Source organism: Notolepis coatsorum (assembly GCF_963971535.1).
Source record: "Notolepis coatsorum genome assembly, chromosome: 5".
In the NCBI taxonomy this organism is placed as follows: Eukaryota; Metazoa; Chordata; class Actinopteri; order Aulopiformes; family Paralepididae; genus Notolepis; species Notolepis coatsorum.
In genome coordinates, this window is record NC_140169.1 from 166,927,194 (window position 1) to 166,950,778 (window position 23,585).

The 23,585-nt window shown below is 43.5% G+C and overlaps 1 protein-coding gene across 3 annotated transcripts in view; it reads right to left on the minus strand.

Moving 5' to 3' along the window:
• The window catches only part of myo1b (myosin IB), a gene marked incomplete at its 3' end in the record, with an annotated part of 204,053 nt that overhangs the window by 75,117 nt on the left and 105,351 nt on the right, over positions 1–23,585 (minus strand). For all 3 annotated transcript variants that reach the window (XM_084315392.1, XM_084315391.1, XM_084315390.1), the window contains exons 5-8: positions 19,477–19,581; positions 18,171–18,217; positions 10,982–11,045; positions 2,979–3,077 (exon numbers count right to left, since the gene is read on the minus strand). In XM_084315392.1, the coding sequence (XP_084171518.1) occupies positions 2,979–3,077; positions 10,982–11,045; positions 18,171–18,217; positions 19,477–19,581 (315 nt within the window). The remainder of the gene's footprint in view (positions 1–2,978; positions 3,078–10,981; positions 11,046–18,170; positions 18,218–19,476; positions 19,582–23,585) is intronic.

A 23,585-nucleotide genomic window follows, 5' to 3' on the forward strand; every position in this document is an offset into this window, starting at 1 on the left:
CCTTATGTGAATACTGCACCTTATGTGAATACTGTATATTTCAGTTAGTTAGATAGTCAATTATAACACTACCTTATGCATACTGCACCTTATGTGACACTGTGAATACTGTATATTTCAGTTAGTTAGATAGTAAATTATATTGACTTATTTGTTTACCACTGCTTGTGTTGTTTTTATACCTGTACCCCCCCCTTCCCCCATGCTGCTATGATGCCCTGAACTTCCCAAAGGGATCAATAAAGGAATATCTTATCTTATCTTATACATTAGCGGCAGTTGTGAACAGGGGGATGTCGGTTGTCGGGCTGCTTGATTATGGCGAAAAATCATAATCACGATTATTTTGATTGATATTCAAATCACCATTATTAAAACACGATTACCATTGATTTGAGAACATCACATGATGACGATTTTGTTGGACCTTTCTTTCTTCTCAACCAAAGGCTGCCTTTCGGTCATCTTCTAGAAGTTACAAAAGGCGTTTCCAAATAACTGGAGAAACGTGGCTCCTCCCTCTCAACACCAGCTGAAACTACCGTTTGCGGAGTGCGCCGCTGTGAAGGAAGGGTGCGCTGCATTTACAACACAAAATGAGAGCAACGTGGCGGCGTGCAGCACAATAATGGTTTTATTCCGATCGTCTCGTTTTCATGATCGTGGGCAGCCGTCATTTGAAATTGAAACTGGATTCATTGCCCAGTCCTACCGGCAGCCCCCTATATTCTCCGGGCTACTGCCAACAGCGCAACACGTGATTCCAGAGCCCAGAGAGTCGCAGCGCCGCAGTTTCACAGGTGCAGTGTGCCCGCTCTATTCTGCTGGATCAAACAGGCCTTTTAAAAGCCCTGTATCGGGTATCAGGGAAATCCATTCCTCCCACTGCTGCATGTGTCGTGTGTGATTACAAGTTGCATTAAGCACAGCTGAATCCAGCCCTGCTGATGCGTGGGGACTGGGCACTGTTCTCCTGTGTCTGAAACTATAGCCCGGATTCACTAAAAAAAAATATATATATAGAAAAAAGGGAACCGGTTTCTCGTCTTTGTTCTCTGCCGTGTTTCTTAGGCTGGAGGATCATGGGAAAAAAAGTGTAACCATGTGTATTGGCAGCGCAAAACCTGCTGGGAGCAATCTCGTTAAGAGTGCGCCGAGTTATACAAAGCTTTCCACAAATGGAGTTTAGATGCGTCCAACCGGTACGCTATTATCCTCTGTGAGAGGCGGGCTCCCATGGCACATGCTGACCTGTCAATCACTCAGAACTATTGTAATTTCCGCAAGATCTAACCCGTACGCCCGCAAATGTTTTGTTCTTGTGTAGCACGATGGGTACTAGGCAGAGAATAACACGTGTCCACCCATAACAACAATATATGCACTAATGGTCTTGGACAATGTTTTTTGGTATAAGTGTCCCACTCCCAACTATTTATTTTGGACAGCCCATGTATTTGCGAGAGCGAAGTTAATCCTAATCACTTGGAGAGTGAATGCGATACATCGCACGAAAGTACTCAATCTCTACTGTCGTTAACTATGACTACAAGCAACACTCTAGATCAGTGTTTCTCAACTGGTGGGTCGCGACCCAAAAGTGGGTCGCGGGGCCATTTTGAGTGGGTCGCGGTTGATTTTTATTTTTTTTTCACTACCTATCTTTGTGAAAGTGGCTTCTCAGCTCTGGTCCAGCTGAAGACAAAGCAGAGGAACAGATTGGACATTGAGCATGACCTCAGAGTTGCTTTGTCTACCAGACTCTTGTCAGGAGCAAACAACATCCCCAGTTATCCCATTAGTTCCCTGGGATGTTAAGCTAAGAAGTCTGCTAAGAAGCATATATTATTTTTTATTATTATTATTATTATTATTATTATTATTATTATTATTATTATTATTAATTATTATTATTATTATTATTTCATTGTGTTTTTAGCCCTAGTTGCACTTTTGTTGCAACCCCAGTTATCCCATTAGTTTCCCCAAACTTAGGTCTGTTATGTTAAGCTAAGAAATCTGCTAAGAAGCATATTATCTATTATTATTTAATTGCATTGGGTTTTTAGCCCTAGTTGCACTTTTGTTGCACTGTTTATTTCATGTTTTTAACAGTGCATGAAAGATTGTGTATTACTGCAAATTTTTTTTGTTGTTGAAATAAATCATAGTGGTTCAAAAATGTGGGTCGCGACTTAATGACTAAGGAAAATGTTGGGTCCCGAGGCTAGACCAGTTGAGAACCACTGCTCTAGATAATTAGGTTTAAATACTACATTGTTCACCTACAAACTTAAAATCGACTTCAAAATGGTTGTTTGTTCCAAAGGTTCAGTCGTCAAGCAGCGGTTTTGGTTGCCACGCGGCAAAATCAGTGTTCGATGATGATGATGATGATGATGATGTCGGGGATTCCACAGGAGTTTCATTCACTTAACTCACGATAAACGTGTTAGTGGCCTTTCAGTGCCTCAAATCATAGGCTACATCCTGTGCCTTTAATGCCAAGTGAACTCTCCACACACAAGCACGCATGAGCACACACACAACACACATATACGCTCACACACTAACAGTCACTTTAGCACGAACACACACACACACATGCTGCACACGCTCACACTCAACGGTCACTTTACACAATGAAAAGGTCACTTTAAAAAAAAAAAGAACGTGAGTGGTTCTGATATAGCAAGATAGCTAAGGAGTATAACTGTATATGTATAGTATTGTATAGTAGTGTACATAAGACCCAGTGCCTCATCCGTAGCTAACAGTGTATTGCACTATCGCAGGACCTTAGCATGTCTTTTACCATGCTTTTTGTAAACTTTATGTACATTATACGCGTTATGTCTTATTCTTATTACTTGTATTATTGCACAATCGCTGCGGGCATGACCAGCCGCATTTCACTGTATGCCTTGTATGCCGTGACAAATAAAAAACTCTCGACTCGAAGTGTGTTGGCGACTCACTGAGGGTGTCATCGGAGGCTCCGGACAGCAGCTGGTAGAAGACGTGGAAGTTCCTCTCTCCTCTGGGCTGCTTCACCACCCGAGACTTCTCTAGCAGGTCTGGAGGAGGGAGAGACATGCACAGGGGGGGGGGGGGGAACAATGAGACTACAGGGAGGGAGGCATCCAGGCAGATACCAGACTGCTGCCGCTAAAATAGGGCAGTCGTGTGTTAACATGTAAAGAAAACAAGGCAAAGCAAATTCCTTTCTACATGGATCTCTTTGTGGATGGAAAAATGTGTCAAATAAAGTCTATATATATATATATATATATATATATATATATATATATCATTCAGTAAAAGTAATGGACCCTGTCAGTAATACGAATCGGTTAATAAGTGGTATTGGATGAGAGAGGGGATAACCGGACTGGACGTGTGCTGTAGCCTGTACCGCATCTGGATGGAACTCTGATGAGACCAAATATATCACTTGGTAAGGTGACCAGGCCTGTGTCTCCTCTCATTGTTCATTGTGTGTGTGAGTGTGTGTGTGAGTGTGCGTGTGCGTGTGTGTGTGTAGTGTAGCTTGAAGCCGGGACGGGACAGGAAGTCTCCAAAGAGGAAACCACATGAGGCGATCAAAAGTCTCTCCTGGGCCATCGACCAAGGACATTACCCGCTCTCCGCAAATGAACTTAATATAATTCAATTAAAGGCCGTATTTAGACTTGAGCGGTAACTGTGGTTGCTTGACTGCACTGCTACTTGAGTAGGATGAAAAAAAAGAGATGTACTGTTGCTGTATTTAACCAAGTTAAAGCAGCGTAATTATGAGAATTATAAGCAATCTTTACCAGGACCATATCACTGATGTTCTCCAACAAGTCAACTCTTTGAAGAATTTGTATTTTCCATGCACTTCTGCCACAGAATGAAACATGAAACATGCAGGAGGCAACGTTGACTCTCTATTCTGGTGAAATGAATATGGAAGAACACCAACGCTGGACAGTGTTGTCAAAAATATTGAAAAATCGATACATATCGATTCTGAATATTTAAAACGGTTTCAATACTCATTTCACGAAATATTGATATTTAATTATTCATAAAAAAAATTATAAGGAAGTTGCATTGTTCATTTCAATACCTGTAATAGTACAGTAGTCCACACACACATACATGTGCATTCAGTTACGTCGGAATATGACTGTAATACAAACAGTTCAGTTTGTCAGGTACATGCAACACAGATTACAGTGTTGACATCTGTCTGCTTGAGAAAATACCATGTTCTGCAATAAAAATGATTGAAGTGAGATGAACAGTTATTTTTTAATGTGTGATCTAAAGATAAACAAAGGGTTTTAAAAGTGTTATATTTATCTTCTCTTATAGTACCAGAGAGAAGCTGAGGAGAATCAACCAGGAACAAAAGCTAAATTTATTTAAAAAAAAAAAAAAAAAAAAAAAAAAAAATTACATTTTAAGATTTAAGAAGACCCGTGGTATCGAAAATGGTATCGAATATCGATACTTTTCAAGGTATCGTATCGAAGTTCGAAATTCCAGTATCGTGACAACACTAACGCTGGAGTAACAAGGTTCTCAACGTCGTCCAACGACGGTGTTATTTCCAGCCTAGCGGAGCCAGATCTTTTGAACGTGCCTCACAGAAACCAGAGTGAGAGTTCCTCCCACGCTACCTGTTAGCTGTTACACTTCAAAACAGGGTGATTCACCCACTCTGGGCGCTGAAGAGACCGGGGGTGCTCGTGCTCATGCGAGCTAGAGAGCCGTACAGAGAGGCAGAGGGTCTGTGGGAGAGCTCGCAGGTAGGTAGGCTGCATAGCAATCTGTGTCGCGCCCACCGTCAGCTAAACACGTTCACTCCCTCATTGTTAGTTAGGCCAGGAGGTCATATTATTGTGCCTCTACAACTACTATAGTTTCATAAAAACGATTATGAAAAGCAACTATAAATATACTTTTTTCCACGAGTTGCATAATGTATATATCTATACACAGATGTAAAATGTAATCATTTATGTGGGCCAATGTTAAAATACCCAAATAGTTCAATTAGAACACTAGCTCAGATTAAGCTGTTTCTGTTTCAATGTGATGAATAAGTAAATAGTTCATTATAATAATTAACAGAGGGGTTTTTCAAAATTACATTTCTATCATGAGTTATTTAATTCAATGTGTAAAGTTTCCCGCAGATAAGATGAAAGGAGCCCCCCCCCCCCCATGTCAGTTGTTCCCCTTAAGTGGCTCTAGAGCGGCCAGTTCATCAATCATACAAGGTGTCTTTCACAAGCAATGCTTCTGAGCTGTAAACAAAGAAATGGTGAGGAATACTGAACAGGAGGACTGAGCAGACACGCTCTCTCTTTCTCTCTCTTTGTTATTTGTCTCTTTGTCTTTGTTATTAACCTTTTTCTCAATATGTCTTTTTTTGGGGGTTGCTAAAAGCTCCAACACGGTGCAATAAAAGATGCAGGAAATGGGGGGGGGGGGATGTTCAGAGACATTCTCTCCCTCAGGGGGCTCTCGGGTGACCTTCCACCTTTTGTACACTCTAAAGAGACTTCAGCCCTCTTGTTATTGCTTTTCGGTGCACAAGATACAGCAGGGATTTTTTTCATAGCTGCCGACCGTAAAGCATCCTGAACGGTATTTGTGGCACGCTGCTTTCAGGATAGGCTCCTTTAGATAAACAAACATACATTAAAGTAGCAATGGCACGGCCCCCATATCCTGTGCATGTTGTTTTGACTAGGACTTCGGGAGGAGGGCTGAAGGCTTGGACTGTTTCTTCTGCCCAACCAAAACTACACTGTTATTACCCTACCAAAACTACACTGTTATTACCCTACCAAAACTACACTGTTATTACCCTACCAAAACGACACTGTTATTACCCCACCAAAACGACACTGTTATTACCCCACCAAAACTACACTGTTATTACCCTACCAAAACGACACTGTTATTACCCCACCAAAACTACACTACACTGTTATTACCGTACCAAAACTACTGTTATTACCCCACCAAAACTACACTACACTGTTATTACCCTACCAAAACTACACTGTTATTACCCCACCAAAACTACACTGTTATTACCCTACCAAAACTACACTATTATTACCCCACCAAAACTACACTGTTATTACCCTACCAAAACTACACTGTTATTACCCCACCAAAACTACACTACACTGTTATTACCGTACCAAAACTACTGTTATTACCCCACCAAAACTACACTACACTGTTATTACCCCACCAAAACTACACTGTTATTACCCCACCAAAACTACACTACACTGTTATTACCCCACCAAAACTACTGTTACCCTACCAAAACTACACTGTTATTACCCCACCAAAACTACTGTTATTACCCTACCAAAACTACACTGTTATTACCCCACCAAAACTACACTGTTATCACCTCACCAAAACTATTACTAAAACAAACTAAATATGCAAAATGGTGGATCTTAATTCATATTTGATCCGCAATGCCTAGTTTGACAGTTTAATATGATTTTGTGAGCCAGGCTGGTATCATGTGGCTTGTGCTCGTAAATGTTACATTCTTTCCACCTAAACGGTTAATTAAAATATGTTTCAGACAATATTTTAGGGGGGGGGGGGGGGGGGGGGAATCTATGAAATTGTGGATGATACTCATGCGATCCGGATATGGCGTGAAACACAAAAAAAAAAATGCTAACACATAAATGGCATAATCATACTCCCTTATTCAATAACAATGCACTCCTGATTGGAAAACGACCTATAAGATTCCCTAGATGGGAAAAGCAAGGCATACATACATTAGGAGATGTTTTCAACAAACAGGGCATTTGTAGTTATGATGAAATAGAAAAAAAAATGTATCTCACCGGTTCCACATATTATTTTTAGGCACAATTATTGTTATGTTTGATGGCTCACAGTGTTCCATTAAGGATACCAATTGCACACCACAGATACCACAAATGTTTCTATGAAAGAGAGACATCGAGAGGTTTTGTATCAGATTTTTATCATCAATTACTAACGGCCTCGTATGAAACCCTCCACCTAGACTCTATTTGGAGGAGGGATATACCAGACCTGGAAATAGATTTTGATTGGCAAGAAGCCTGGGCAAATGTTCGACTTGTATCAAGGAACCCGGACCATCAACAAATCAATCTTAACTATATTCATAGGACATACTTGACTCCTATAAGACTGAACAGAATGGGTCTTAAACAAGACTCCAAATGCTCCTTATGTACAAATGGGGACAAGGGGACATTTATGCACATGTACTGGGACTGCCCACCAGTTAAGATATTCTGGAAAGAAGTGACCCAGCAATTATCAAATCTCTTAATTCTGAATATACCTGTACACCCCTCTGTATTACTGCTGAATGATGTTTTTGAGTATGCAGTACCTATACAGCTAAAGAGATTGGTTTTATCTGGTATTACAGTGGCTAAAAAACTGATAGCATCACGATGGATTCAACCGGAAAAAATTTGCCGAAAGGTCTGGATTCTTACATATCTCGATGTGATTTATCTAGAAATATCTACAGCAAGAATTTTGGGTCTCAATTAATCCAAATTGACAATGTGGTTAGAAGTGGTGGAGAGAATAAAAGCTAGCATATAATGGTAGTGTCTGGTTAGGAGCGAATGATAATGGATGGATTATCCATTGGGGGGTCCAGGGTGGGGGGTGCGAGCAAGAGCATATGTGTGTAGGGGAATAGATAGCAGGTATTAGGGGCATATCTTGTATAAGACATTTATTTAAACAGTGATTTAACAATGCTTGTATATCTAATCGTGTGTTGTCATGTTTGTTTATGTGTTTGTTTAAAAAAGAATAAAAAAAATAAAATACAAAAAAAATTGTGGATGATGACAGTTTTGAACGCTCATATTTTGGGTAGAATTGGGGCCAAAATTCTCGCAAGGGGGGAGGTGTGTTGGCATGTTTGTTCACTGAATGCAGGGGATGGACTGCATGTCTCAATGTGTACTAGAGCATGGCACCACCACCACTGTCAGGCGTCCATCGCCACTGGTGCCAACAACACAAAAAGATTATCCATTCACCCATGAGGCACTGTTTGGATAAAAGTGTCTCAAAAAACTTGGCAAAAATATTGCTGTCTAAGCAATCACATGTCCCTCGCTCTCTCCAACAAACCTCCCCTTGTATCGGACTGGCTTTATTAGCCCCCGACAGACTGGTAGACAGACGGATAGACAGAGGTTCATTTGTGTGTCAGCCGTCAGTCACTGCCTTTGTTTCGGTGACCTCAGGCAGAGAAGTCAGAAAAGACACGACACCACGAGGAGAGGCCAGATGAAAGCATAACAGAGAGGGTTGAGAGGGGGGCAGTGAGCGGGTGTTTCGCTTGTGGCATACATAGCTAAAATACATTTAAGGCGTTTTAAAGAAACACGCCAACATTATGGTAAATGCACATACCAGAGTCAGACAAGAAGATAAGATACCAATGTCCTCTCTGTGTGTTCAGTATAAAGCTATCCGTCTGCAAGCTAGCCTAGCTTAAACAGTCCGTATCGGCTTCCATGCATTTGTGCTAAGCTAGGCTAGCTTGTAGCCGGATAGCTTTTGACTGAACGCACAGAGAGGAAATTGGTATCCATCTTCTTGTCTGACTCCGGAGAAGACGGTAAGTGCATTTCATATAATGTTGACATGTTCCTTTAATAATGTGTATAGTACTGTACATTATTAGAAAGCCTTACGCCAGCTTCACCAGGAAATTAAAAACCATTCCTTTATGGAACATTATTTAGTCTGGTTGATGATATAGTAGAGTTTCCCCCCAGACGCACCCCCTTCCACTGTATTCTAGACAGAGTACCTCCACTATGGTTGGACAAAGTTATTCAAGTAAAGCCTCAAGACTCCCAACTTTTGCCACTCTTGCCAGAAACTGTATAGTTGACATTTTAACGCACCTCCTTGAATGCATCAATGACAGATGTCAAATCACGGTGCAGTTAGACAGAAAAACGGGCTGGAGAGGTACTGACCATGATAAAATGGAATAGAGTGAAAGAACGTCGTCACACACACGTATCCTCCATGCAAAAAATATTGGACACATTGATGCAAATCCCCAAAACACACCTTTTTCTTCTCTGTGCATGCAGTAGGAGTAGGAAGATGTTGGGAACTAGGCTAATGGAGGAACCTACTTCCAGTGACTGACGCTAAGCTAGGCTAACGGTGCGCGTCTTCCTACTCCTACTGCATGCACAGAGAAGAAAAAGGTATGTATCTTCTTGTCTAGGGTAGATGGCAAATAAGCTAATTTCCCAAAATGTTGGAGTTTTCCTTTAACTCCTCTTGGTGACATGACTTTGAATATACATAGTGTTATTTGTGCAGAACTTGTCACCAGAGCGCCCTTTCCCACATTCTTCCCCTGAAGAGGACGATCTTTTATGTACTTCCCTGAAATCCGGGTTGCATATTGAACAGGTTGAACCCATCGGGGGCCAATATGTGGTAACTCGACTGCGTTAGCTTCAGCGTGAAGTTAAGGCCGAGTCCAAAGAGAAATCACCCTTTGAAACTCAGAGGAGGCTTCTCTGTATGGTAGAGGTGGTGGGAGGGCAGGAGCACCACAGCCAAACATTATTCCCAGTGCTCCGGTGATCCCGTTTTTCTTTTGTAACTATGTATTCAATGCTAAAGTTACAGCATACTTTATTTTGTAGCAGATCCATCACAGCTGGCTGAGATACAGTGTGTGGAGTACAAGCTCCAGTGTAATACTGCATTTACACAAGGCTCTCACTTCATACTAACCAAATAACATGTGAAAATTATTAAGACATTAAAAGGATGATTTCACTTTATTCTAAATTTGGTTCTAACAAACAAATATACATGATGCTAAGCAACTCCAGAACAAAAATATGAGCTACGTAGAGAAGAGAGATCAATTTCCGGGTAATTTAGCTAGGTTGTGTTGTGTTCTGTATAGGCCTCAGCTGGCTGTTCCCCCATTGGCTGACCGCTTGAGTTGCTGGCCCCGCCTCGTCCATAGATTGGCTCCGGCTTGCCTCTGACCGATTGGCTGGTCGGTTACGCCTAATTTGAAAGACCTTGCTTTGGAGCGGTCATCTCTAGAGCAAGAGAGAACATCAGCAGACCCTACCGTTGTCGCCTTCCAAACCAGTAGTTATCTTTTGTATATAGTGGATTAGTGTAGATCACCAGTGTTACATGTTTTTTTTGTGAATGGTTTGGGCAGCGGGAGGGCCTTTTGTTCCTCTTAGACTGGGGAGTAACGAGGTACAAAAAAATGTATAAAAATAATTGTGCTTAGTCGGAACAGAAGCTGGATTCCGTGTCATTAGGATTTATTTGATAAATTTGTATAGCTGTAGCCTATACGTTACATGTTAACTGTCACTGAAATATTTATATTTATTAATTTATTTGCACTAGCACTAAATGCACTTGGGACAATGATGGTATGTTATATATTGAGGACATTGGGACATTGTTACTTTATTACTATAATTATTGACATTATTATTTTGCACATGCTATATCTTATGTTTGTATGCCAGTGGTGATGTTCCTAACAAATTCTCGTTGTACCAACAATGACAAATAAAGATCTATCTATCTACCTGCCCTTTAATGAGTCAGTCAGTCACAGATTTGTTTCAGTGAAAGAAAGAAAGAAAGAAAGAAAGAAAGAAAGAAAGAAAGAAAGAAAGAAAGAAAGAAAGAAAGAAAGAAAGAAAGAAAGAAAGAAAGAAAGAAAGAAAGAAAGAAAGAAAGAAAGAAAGAAAGAAAGAAAGAAAGAAAGAAAGAAAGAAAGAAAGAAAGAAAGAAAGAAAGAAAGAAAGAAAGAAAGAAAGAAAGAAAGAAAATGTGTGTTCACAGAATCCGTTATAAAGAGGAAAAAACATTTAGGAACATTCCACCTGATAATACTCACAGTTGCTAATGACTCCGCCCAGAGGGTCTCCTTTGAAGTCAAACTCAATGTCCATATACTTTCCCTGTGGAGCAGAATGCACAGCATTTAGAAACACAACGTCCTGTAACCAGAAACCCTCATTATCATGCGCTGAACGCAAAGAGCGCGGAGAACGTGGCTCATCTCAACACACCGGTGACCTCCTCCTCCAGCCTTGAGGCTGTTTTACACGCAGACAAAATAAGATAATGAGGACCGATGGGATGAACCGGGCGCGGGGCACGCCCCTGTTAAGACAAAGCGTTGCGGCCTTTAACACGGAGGCGTGGAGTTCACAGACGAGACGGCAGCATCAGTGTAAAACCCTATAATGTTAAGACCTCTTTGTGGAAACCTCAAGGAAACACGAGTCTTGGGAGAGAGAGAGAGCGATATAAAGTTCCTCTCCATAAGTCTCCAGGCAATAGATGTGTTCATAAAGCCCACTGCCAATCACAAATAGAACTGCTATTAAGTAATGAGCTTCTGTAGAGGAAATTACCTTTTCTCTCTGCCGAGAGAATAAAACCAACCATCTCGTTATTTCTGGAGGTTAGAACAAGTGAGCCCTGTGTCTCTGAAACCGTTTGATTTTTTCCCCCCTCCCTCTCTCTCGTATTTATAGCCGACAGGCTCCCTCTGAAGCAGGCCAAGCTCTGCTGGAGAGAGAGAGGGTGCCGTGGCCAAACTCAACAAGGCTCCTCCACGACGCCGCAGCACGCCGCACGGGGGAAGCGATCCCGGTGATCCGTCTGTGCTCTGCTCCGGAGGGATGAGTTATGATGACTGAGCGGCATCCGGCCGGCAAGGTGTGAGGAGGATGCTTCTCCAGTGGTTTTATGCCAAGGTTACCTAAATATAACCAGATCAGAGGTTTCTGATCCTCTGTAACACCCTCTGTTTCCATGTGCCTGTATGCCAGTGTAGGAAGGGAGAAAGCAGGGAGACATGGAGGAGACCCTTGTCCAGAGGGAAGCAACAGTTTTGATTGGAGGATCAAGAAAAAAGGGCAGGGCTCGAGATACAGTAGGTCAATTGGCGCTAAGGATTATTACTAGCTGGGATTATTCCCACAGGTTCCGTGGTGGTGGCCCTGTATGGGGGTTTGATTACACATATAGCTGCGTTTCCACCAAAGGAACGTTGCCTAAATTAAGTTCTGGGGATATTATTTTACCTCCCTGCTCAGGGGTAGGTACTTTCCAAAAGTACAGGAACTATGGGTGTAGGGTTTACAGCGCTGAACATCCCGATTGGTTGAGTACTTGCATCATTTAATACAAAAAGATTTATTAAAAAAATATTATATTGTCCTTTCAGTATTTAATGTTCGCTATTGCCTATTGCCTAGGCCACAATCATCTTATCAAGCAGGAAATGCTCACGTCAAACCTAATGTTAGTTCTATATGTGAAACTTGTATTAGTAGTTGATAAGTGATCTATGCACGAAAACCATCTTACAACAACATCATGTAAGCTAAGCACAGGGTTGTAATTATAGGTGGAATATTTCCCAAATGTTGCATCGTTAGGGATAAAAAAAAGTACTACTAACACTGTCACTGTCATTTCGTAGTGGATGGTAAATCAAATGCAAGCCTATTCTCAAAGATGAAAAGAGGCAATTATTGAAACCTTTTCGTATAGGCTTGTAATATAATTGAACCCGACTCCGAGAGTTGATTTGCAATCAAAACAATCTACAAAGCCCAGTTTAGAAATACTACTCGTCCTCGGAACTCATTACCATTGCATTGTGTGGTCTGTTTGCACGTTCCCGTTCAATGCGAGGACCAATTATATGGCATAGTCTGCAGGGAACATTGGTCTGTTGATTTAACCGTGATTACAAAGATCTGATCAGCAAACTAATTTGCCTAATCTTGGAAAGAGCCTCCCAACAATGGGCTGAACAAACCTAACTAGTTCCTTCAAAGTAGTTCCTGGGGCTAAAGGTTCCGGGTACTTTGGGTGGAGACACAGCTTATGGACAGCTATGGAAAAGTGCAACATAAGGTATTAAGAGAGTATTAAGAGAGTATTAAGAGAGTTGTTGTGTATTATATAGTTATTGTATTTGACGAACTTCTGCTTTTCAAGAATCAAGTTTAACAGATTTATCAATAAATTGACATCTTTGTGTGTATGTGTGTGTGTGTGTATGTGTGTGTGTGTGTGTGTGTGTGTGTGTGTGTGTGTGTGTGTGTGTGTGTGTGTGTGTGTGTGTGTGTGTGTGTAGGGGGGAGGGGGGGGTTTATACAAAAGGGTTTCAGTTTCAGGGGCTGTACAGTCATGAGACCGAGCAATATAGAGGGCCACAAACATTAAATTCAAGCCCAAATAAATACATATAAAAAAAGGGTAAAAACTATTTTAATAAATAAATAAAATAAAAAATAAATTAAATAAACAATTATTAATTATTTTTCCAAACGAAACCACAGAGTCATGTTTGCTAAGAGCGGCGTGGCGAGAGAGAAAGTGACAGCCGGACGAGTTTGTTTTCCATGTGGGCAGTTGGCCACCATCCATAGCTGATGAGCAGCGTTATAAAAAGGTCAAAAGGACACCGGAGGAAACAGAGGTCACAGTCAAATCCCCCAGTCACTGGCTGCCGATACAGCACGCACGCACGCACGCACGCACACGCACACACACAGCTTTGCATGAGGTATAATCTTTTAACAGATACAGGGCTGCCAAATGAAACAGTGGCCGGACTGAATTTATACAAGAAGCCGGTAGAGAAGAGGGACCCATTCATATTCATTTATACAAGAAGGCCGGAGGTCTGAAGAGACCAGGTTCGCTCGCAGGTGGGTCCTGGTTCATATATTTTGTTTTCTCTAGGGCGCTCGAATACACAAACACGAAGTGTGAACTTGGGCTATCGCGTATTTGTCCAAATCACTATGAAAATGGGTGAAGTTGAGGGACAGGAATGACATGTCCTCTCCACCCAGCTGAGATGGGGACAGGCTCAAAATGAAATCTGCACTCAAGTTCAATTGCTTTTCTTTATTGCATAGCTGACTATATAGAGAATAGATGAAGGCGCACAAGTTAGCGACAGACTTGTGCACAAATCGGGCGGCCGGGTAGCGCAGCGGACTAAGCATCTGTCTACCACCGCAGAGACAGTGGGATCGAATCCAGCTGCGGTACCTCTGCCTTGGTCGGCCGTCCATACTGACACAATTGGCAGTGTTAGAGGGTGGGAAAGCCGGTGGGGTGGGTCCTGGTCGTTGTAAACAGCGACTCCTACAGTTTGGTCGGGGCGCCTGCACAGCAAGGGAAGGATCTGGAGGAGGTAGTGTGACCTTCCACAGGTTACACTCCCCCAGTGAGAGTCCACGCTGCCAGGTGAAAAGAAGCGGTGGGCTGGCTACACATGTGTCGGAGGAAGCATGTGATAGTCTCCGCCCTCCCGGACCGACGGTAGGGGGTAGAGTGCGCAACGACCAGGAAGGGGATTGGGAATTGGCATAACGACTAACATTGGGATGGGAGAAAAACGGAAAAAGGAGGGGGGAAAAGATAACACAAAAAAAGACTTGTGCACAAATCAAACTGCTCAGGAGGAAGTAGCAGCAAAGAGTTTTTTGTCTTCCCCCCCCCCCCCCAACGTATAAATTCCCAAACCGCTTTGTGTGAAGTGTAATCTGTTACCCGATACTGGGGCGGCGTGAGGCCCGGGGGTGGATCATGTGTCGAGGAACCTCTTCAGAATCATCGCTACTTGGGGAAGAAAGGCAGGAGTGGGAACAGGAGCTTCTTCAAACCACAGTGATCTGCTGCAGGGACTCAGGGAGCGAGCACTAGACAGATGGTGGTGGTGGAGAGATGATGACCAAATGCTTCCGCTGGCTTGAATTCGCAGTTACTAGGGGTGTAACGATGCAACCTCACAACGATTAATTTCGATTACGATTATTCAGGCAACGATTCAATGAATCATGAAATCTCTTCATTTGACCACGATTCGATTCGATACATTTGCGATACATTTTCTATCAGTTAATTCCCCCAAAAAAGTTTTATACACAAATGTGGCTGGGGGAACTGATTCACTCAGCATGAATGGATTATAGGTCAATAAAAACAATACACAAAAAAAATCAAATCGATGCAGTTGAATAGTCACATTAGAACCGATGCATTTCGATTAATCTATGCATCGTTACACCCCTAGCAGTTACACATCACTGGAGCGGTGTAGTCCTTAGTGTTACTTTGCGCGTGTGTATGTGTGTGTGTGTGTGTGTGTGTACACATTGTGCATACATGCGAGAGTGAGTAAGTAAGTGAGTGAGTGAGCGAGTGAGGGAGTGAATGCATGTGTGTGTGTGTGTCTGTGGCACGTGTTCCTCTGCATGGTATGTGAGCGTGCATTCGTGTATTTGTGTGTGTGTGTAGGTGCATGGTGTTCCTTTGTGTGGCGTGTTTGTGTGAGCACGCAAGCGTGAGTGCGTGTGTGTGTGTATATATGTCTGTGCACCCTTTACAGTCATAATGTATCCAAACGCTGTGTGGAAAAAATAAGATGACGCACTCGGCCACTGAACCTTCTGCTGCTAGCCGTCAGAAATGTGAGGCAGCGATTACGACCACAGCCGCCGCACAGGTCCTTCACCAAGATCCACTTGGTGAGTCAGAGCTCAGACTGATGCAAGCCTGCGATTCTGGGAGTAATGCAGACGTAGGGGAGGTGACGAGAGGAGATGTTTCTTCTTCATACTCCTTGGTTGACAAGTTTGGCCAATCAGCAATCGGATCATCTCGTCATAAACCGAACCCTTACATCAGTGGAGACCTCATGCCCCACCCTAGCCTAAAATAGAGATTCATTATTATTTTAAAGAAGAACATCTTTTATTAATTTTTATTTTTTTATTATCTTTTTTCCTCCTTTTTCCGATTTTTCTCCCATCCCAATGTTAGTCGTTATGCCAATTCCCAATCCCCTTCCTGGTCGTTGCGCACTCTACCCCCTACCGTCGGTCCGGGAGGGCGGAGACTATCACATGCTTCCTCCGACACATGTGTAGCCAGCCCACCGCTTCTTTTCACCTGGCAGCGTGGACTCTCACTGGGGGAGTGTAACCTGTGGAAGGTCACACTACCTCTCCTAGATCCTTCCCTTGCTGTGCAGGCGCCCCGACCGAACCGTAGGAGTCGCTGTTTACAACGACCAGGACCCACCCTCGCCGGGTTTCCCACCCGCTAACACTGCCAATTGTGTTAGTATGGACGGTCGGCCAACCCGGAAGCACCACAGCTGGATTCGATCCCACTGTCTCTGTGGTGGTAGACAGACGCTTAGTCCGCTGCGCTACCCGGCCGCCCCGAACATCTTTGATTTTGAAGGATTCCCGCAACCAAGGTTAGGAAACGAGCAGGACACCGTGCAGATCCACGAAGCTACCTGCGCATGGGTCCGGCACATAACCCAACGGCTATTGAGCACCAGCCAATATTCTGTTTCCTCGTCCTGTCCTCATCACTATATTTGAACGTTAGTACTAGAGCTAGAATTGCTAAATCTTCATGCCCAGTGCTCTAGTTCCTAACAATAGTAATATGGGTATGGAGAGTGATGTGTTATAATAATAATAATAATGAATTACATTTATACAGCGCTTTTCTAGACACTCAAAGCGCTCCCCACAATGTAGGGTGGAAATTGCCTCCTTCACCGCCACTGGTATAGCACCCAACCTTGGGCTACGCAGGCTCAATGGCTGCCATACACACTGGCACCAGGCACACGTCACACTACACAATGGCTGAACGTAGGGGCGACAGTGGCTCAGGAGGTAGAGCAGTGGTCTGGCAATCGGGAGGTTCCCGGTTCGATTCCCGCTCCTAGGCAGCGTGTCGATATGTCCTTGAGCAAGACACTTAACCCCTAACTGCTCCCGATGAGCAGGTTGGCACCTTGCATGGTTGCCTCCGCCGTCGGTGTGTGAATGTGTGAGTGAATGGGTAAAAATGTGAGTAACAAATTGTAAAGCGCTTTGGATAAAAGCGCTATATAAAAAATCAGCCATTTACCAAAGCAGAGACAGGGATTGATATCAGCCAATTAAGGGTAAGGGATTATTAGGTGGCCTTGATGTCAGAGACCTGATTGGGAATTTGGCCAGGAACGTCGGAGAACCCCCTACTCTTTGCGATAGGCGCCCTGTGTTCTTTAACGACCTAATTCAGTCAGGACCTCCATCATCTACTGTCCGTGGTACTGTCCCTGTGTGCGGCACGCAAGCTCCTGTTGTACCGCGTGCATCTCTCGTACTGTGGAACTTTGGAAGTTGTTGTCTGCTCGAGCTATTTACTTTACTTAACTTTATATTTTTTCTCCACTGCATTTCAAATGGAAATATCCCATGTTTTACTTCACTATCTGTACAGGCCTACTACTTACCTTACATAAAGGTGTTCTGCATACAAAACGTGCACTCAATACATATGAATTATGTATTTCTTTTTATCTCTGAGACAGTCTAAATGGACCACCAACCCCTTTAGCTTGATTGATTGATTGACAGATTGCAGAATGGGTACAATACAGTACAGCTCAATGCACACACTTGTTAAGGGGATGCAGAACAGAGAAAGACTTTCGTCTTGTTTACATCAGGGTCCCCCATTTTCAATTCATCATCATGCAGCTTAGGTTCACACATCAAAAATGTTACTTTGTATCAGACATGAACAAGTACTGTTCCTACCGACACGCGAGTCCATTTAGTATTGCACTTTTCCTCGAGAAGCACTTTGAATGGAGTACTACAGTACTATTCTATTGGGGTGTTTCTCATTTCTAATTGAAGACACGAGGATTCAGATGACGTCACTGGAGGACATATATAAACTCTCAACCGTCGAACTTGAACGAATGTGCGCAAGGCGGTTTACAGTTTTGACATATGTGGGATGGTGTGTAAAATAAAAATCTGCATTGTTTTTCAGTGAAGTGCCCCTTTAAGTGAAGGATTTGGGTACTTCTTTCATCACTGGTGTGAATAATAAAGAGTTTGTTTGATCACGCTGAAGCCCGCTGTAGATCAAGCGGTCCGAGCGGTGCATAAGCCCCAGGGCAAACAAAAGCCACCATCAAATCAACCCACACAAACGGCACCCGTCAGCCACGAGAGGATACTTACAAATCTGGACGAGTTGTCGTTTCGCACCGTTTTGGCATTCCCGAAAGCTGGAAAAAAAAATAAGCAAAAAAGATTGATTGGTACATTATGAAAACGTATATAGAGTTCCTCCTTAATCCATGTTTGCGGACCTACGACGTGCATTTACAGACTTGTATAAAAGCCTTCTAATGATCTTGATTGAGGAGCAGTCAGTCATCCAATGCCCGAGTCAAATCCATTTGTACTGATGAAGGCCTGTAATTCTGCCTATGGTTTAAGCAAAGTGCCAGGCTTAGTTTAAAAGAAAAAAGGGCTGAATTTAGCGGTCACACCGCATGGAAGTCAAAGTCCCCCCCCACACACACACACTTCAAACAAAACAACATTAGACTTGAAATAAGCATTTATCTTGAACACAACATGAACTAGCTTGTACATGTACCCTTCTCAGATGAACGACGTTCATAAGTGAAACATTTACTATAATCGTGTTGCTCCTCCTCGGCTAAGTCCTTCCAACCACATCTTTATGTTTATAAAACGCTCATGTGTCACTCTGCGCACCGCCGTGAGGCTGAAAATGCTTAATTGCCTGGCTAATTCATTAAATTCATTGCCAATGTGGCTTTTCTGGCCTGCTAATCTGACACCATTGCAGCCTGAGGGTGGCGTGGGGGGGAGAGATAATAAAAGAAAGAAAGAAAGAAGAACAAAAGAAATAAGAAGATTAGTATGAGAGAGTAGTTTGACCAACTGTAGCAGTATAATGCTTTCTCCAGTGTGTACGGTCCATTACAAAGGCGGTGGCTAAACTATTACAGATGTGCTGCTGGGCCTCCGTGACTGTCGGCAGCACAACTCCAGCCACACAGCTTCATCATTCACGGGCATTTCCTGCCCACCCCCCACCCCCCGGATTAAAAGCCAGTCCCTGTGTTGGCTGTGTGTGAACTTTCCCTTACATGTAAGAGTGTAATGTTGACTAAATTAAAGAAAGTTGGACCACAATATTGTGGGTGCTAGATGCTTTATTTATCATATTGGATAACTTCTGTAAACTATTTTCACTGAAATACAGTTTTGAGGCCCGTTTCGTGGCAGCATTCAAATCAGTGTTCCCTTGCCAGGAGATGGTGGCATGCTTGAGAGAGGGAGAGGAAAATAAGAAAGCAGAGAGCTACGTAGTAGGGTATAGGCATATGCATGCAGACTGAGACGATATCCCACACGACTTGTTGCGTCATACTGTCGGCTCGCTGCTACCTCTTTGGACTTGGCTCTTATGCAAACCAAAAAGGCAATGTGGGCGGAGCCAAACACTCACCCTCCAGCACGGGATTGGACTGCAGCAGCTGCTCCTTGACTTTGTTCACTTCCTGTCCCTTCCCACACACCGCCGCCACATACGACATCACCAGCTTGCTGGCCTCTGAAACACACAAGACGTCACAATACTTTATTTTTTTTTTATTATAGAACAATGATATTGACAGCATTTGATTTGATTGCAATAGAAATGACAGTGTTGTGAGGTCTTTCTCGCTAATTCTCTCCCGAACCATTTTCAGATACAAATTCTTTATATTACTGCTGCAATGTGCATTTTTATATGTATCCCTACATTGACCATATAAGCATCTAGACATACTTTTGTATATTTGCCGATTCTGAGGAGACCTCCGTTGACTACCTTAATTCCATAACTGCTGACTTCAACTGGAACTCCTAATGTAGCGCAACTCTAAACCTAAGCTCTAAAATAGCAAGAAGTATGAATGGCCTCAGTTTAGACGTTTCCTCATCCGTTTGTTCTTAGTGAGGATATATGGTCTTCAAAAGGGACCAAAGTAGAAAAGCAAACAGTCAGATCAAGGGTTGTACACTTTTTGCCAGGCATCACTGAGAAACAAGTCTTGCATATCAATCCCCCGACCACGCTAGGGCTGGGCGATATGGCCAACAATTGTATCACGATATTATATCACGTTAACATTTTTCATATAGTTTGATATCGATAATTATCGATATTTTTATTAGTATTAAAAAAATATATATTTAAAACAAATTATTATTTAAACAACAAATGTATGTGTACGTTTATTTTATTTTATTATCGATATTATTTTTATTATCGATTATTAAAATATATATCGCGATAATTATCGTTATCGTTTCATCGCCCAGCCCTACGACCACCCCCCAAAAAGAAATCCCCCTTACATCATCCTCCCTAGAGCCTAGTTGGGCCAGGGTGTGGACCCACAATTTGGTCTGGGGCCCCAGAGAGGAGGAGGTACAGGCCCCTCATTTCACACGCCCTGTAATGAACCACCAACCACCTTGTTTTGTTAGATGGTGACCATTATTGCACCGAGAGTTGTCATCATCTGCAACGACTGAACGGACTTCTCCGGGAGAAAAAAAAATAAACCTAGACCTCATTTGATCCCTTGTTGAAATGATCCGCCGTTCAACCAGGATCGCTTTTCCCATGTCGGGACGGGCCGGGGCCAGTTCCAGAGGCTCGGAGGGGAGCTGGCTGCTGTGGGTTTTTGTTGCGTCTCTGTGTGTTTGTTTGATAGGAAGAAGTTCCCAAAATCATTCACTGGGTGGGAAAAGTGACATGTCTCTGCTAGCTAGCTGGTATAGAATTACCATGTTTCCTAGGGATGACTGCACTCTCTGGAACATCATTCCTGGCCGTGAGGAGAGACAGCCATCCAGGGGTGATGTCAGAGATATACTGGGACAGGATAGAGAGGGTTTTTTGACAGGGACTGCTGTTGAGCCTCGCATGAGACTCACATGTGTAGACAAGTCAAGACACACTCAAGTTCCAAAGAGTGAAGAACTTGAACTTGAGTGTCTGAGAAAAATGGGTTGGAACTTGGAACCCAAATTGGGCCACAGGGCCTATTTCTTTTGAGTCTCCACATGACAAGGCTATGTTTTTAATAATAGGTCTGAGTCCTTAGGTAACAGTTAATTTACTCAATATAGATCCCCAGACAAACACCAGACAGACAAACAAACAAGGATGGATGGATTGGGGGGGGGGCTAAGACAAGGCAATGGAGAAGGGATGGGTCTTAGTGGGATTGGAAAACGGCGAGGGTCTCTAATGTCATGGGGGAGGGAGTTCCAGAGCCTGGGAGCTGCCTTGGAGAAGTGCACTGTCCCCAAAACTGCAACGGTTGAACTTGGGGGTGGAGAGAAGGGAGGCCGGGGATATGGGGGACCGAGGAGGGTTGGTAGGGGGAGAGGAGGTCAGGGTTTTATAGTTGATTCGGTGGGAGACAGGAAGCTAATGGAGGTGTTGCAGGACTGGGGTCATGATGATGTGGTTCCAGGATTTGGTGAGTTAGAAGTCGGCGGATGCATTCTGGAGCAGTTGGAGGCCATTGATAACACACAGAGGAGTGAGTTGCAGTAGTCAAAGCGGGAGGAGATGGGTGGGTGTTTCAGAAGTAGGCTTGTGCAAGAGAGGGCCTGATCTTCGCAATATTGCGAGGGAGGTAGAAAGAGGTCTTGACAATTTGTCGGATATGGGGCTTGAGGGAGAGGGTGGGATCAAATTAGTAAGTAAGTAAGGCTTTATTTGTATAGCACCCTTCCCAGCACAAATGCACAGAGTGCTTCACAAGATTAAAAACAAAAAAGAAAATGAACAAGGCAATTCATTAAAAAAAAACATCCAATTTAAAAACTGTGTAAAAACAGTGCTTCACAAGTTTAAAAAACAAAAGAACAGGTTAACTCATAAAAACATACAATATAAAAACAGGCACGGACAAAAACAGAATAAACAAAATCACGTATGTACGCCAACCTGAACAGGTGGGTTTTTAGCTGCCCCTTGCACAAGTCCACAGAGGGGGAGGCTCTCAAGACCTGGGGGAGCTCATTCCAGAGCCTAGGGGCCACAGAGGGGGAGGCTCTCAAGACCTGGGGGAGCTCATTCCAGAGCCTAGGGGCCACAGAGGGGGAGGCTCTCAAGACCTGGGGGAGCTCATTCCAGAGCCTAGGGGCCACAGAGGGGGAGGCTCTCAAGACCTGGGGGAGCTCATTCCAGAGCCTAGGGGCCACAGAGGGGGAGGCTCTCAAGACCTGGGGGAGCTCATTCCAGAGCCTAGGGGCCACAGAGGGGGAGGCTCTCAAGACCTGGGGGAGCTCATTCCAGAGCCTAGGGGCCACAGAGGGGGAGGCTCTCAAGACCTGGGGGAGCTCATTCCAGAGCCTAGGGGCCACAGAGGGGGAGGCTCTCAAGACCTGGGGGAGCTCATTCCAGAGCCTAGGGGCCACAGAGGGGGAGGCTCTCAAGACCTGGGGGAGCTCATTCCAGAGCCTAGGGGCCACAGAGGGGGAGGCTCTCAAGAGACTTGGGGGAGCTCATTCCAGAGCCTAGGGGCCACTGCTTCAAATACTCGGTACCCCTTAGTCTTTAGCCTGGTTCACCACCAGGAGGCCTTGATCAGAAGACATCGGGGACCGGCTGGAGTTATAGGGGTGTATGATGTATGTGGATGATCGTAGATAAATGATCGTAGATAACTTAAAAGGACGTCAAAATAACCGGCATTGCTCTTTAGATCTCTCTCAAGCAGCAACAGTAATGCACTGTTGTCCTGAAGGCTATGCTGGTATCTGACGGCATCTTTTGTCACTTGTTCTCCATTCAATATAACTTCAAGCACTGGCTGCTAGACTATTACCAAACCTGTGCCAGGCTTCCTGCCACTGATCTCTATCACGAGTGTTTTTTCTTTTCTTTTTACACCAGCCAAAATTCTCAATCTACCTTTTGATCGTGCCCCTAAGGCCGAGCCGTTGAGGAGTAGTTCATGTGTTTAGTTTCACAAGAATAGCGCCACCATGAGGCCAGATGAACATCACAGGCCTCCTTTCTATTGTAAGGCAAACATATTCTATAGTGAGTTCACAAGTAACAAATCACTTCCTGTTTACCATGTGTTTTTCCCAACAAAAGAAACAATTCTGAATAACACATAAATAACTGGGTGACACATTGAGGATGGGGAGTTAACAGTGACCTGGATGACTACAAATCCGCCGGGATAGTGTGTTGCAGGTAGTCCACTGCGGTTGCAAACAAGGCAAATGTGAGACAGGAAGATGTTCCTGTGTGTCTGCAAAACTGCCATGTACAGATCTATGTCAACGCCAAAACTGTGCAAATGTTTCTAAGGAAACCGAGGATAGGGCTACATGGGATGATGACTCAGATGATAGTGGTGAGGATGATTAACATGAGTGTAACATCACACCTGGGAAGTGTGGTGGTGGATGAGGGGTTGGACTGTGGTTGGGATGTACTGTATATGGTGAGGGGATTAGGGTTATACAGTATGTATAGTGTGATTTGTTTGTATTTTTGTACCTGCATTCTATTCCGTTTTTAAATGGAAAATGGAA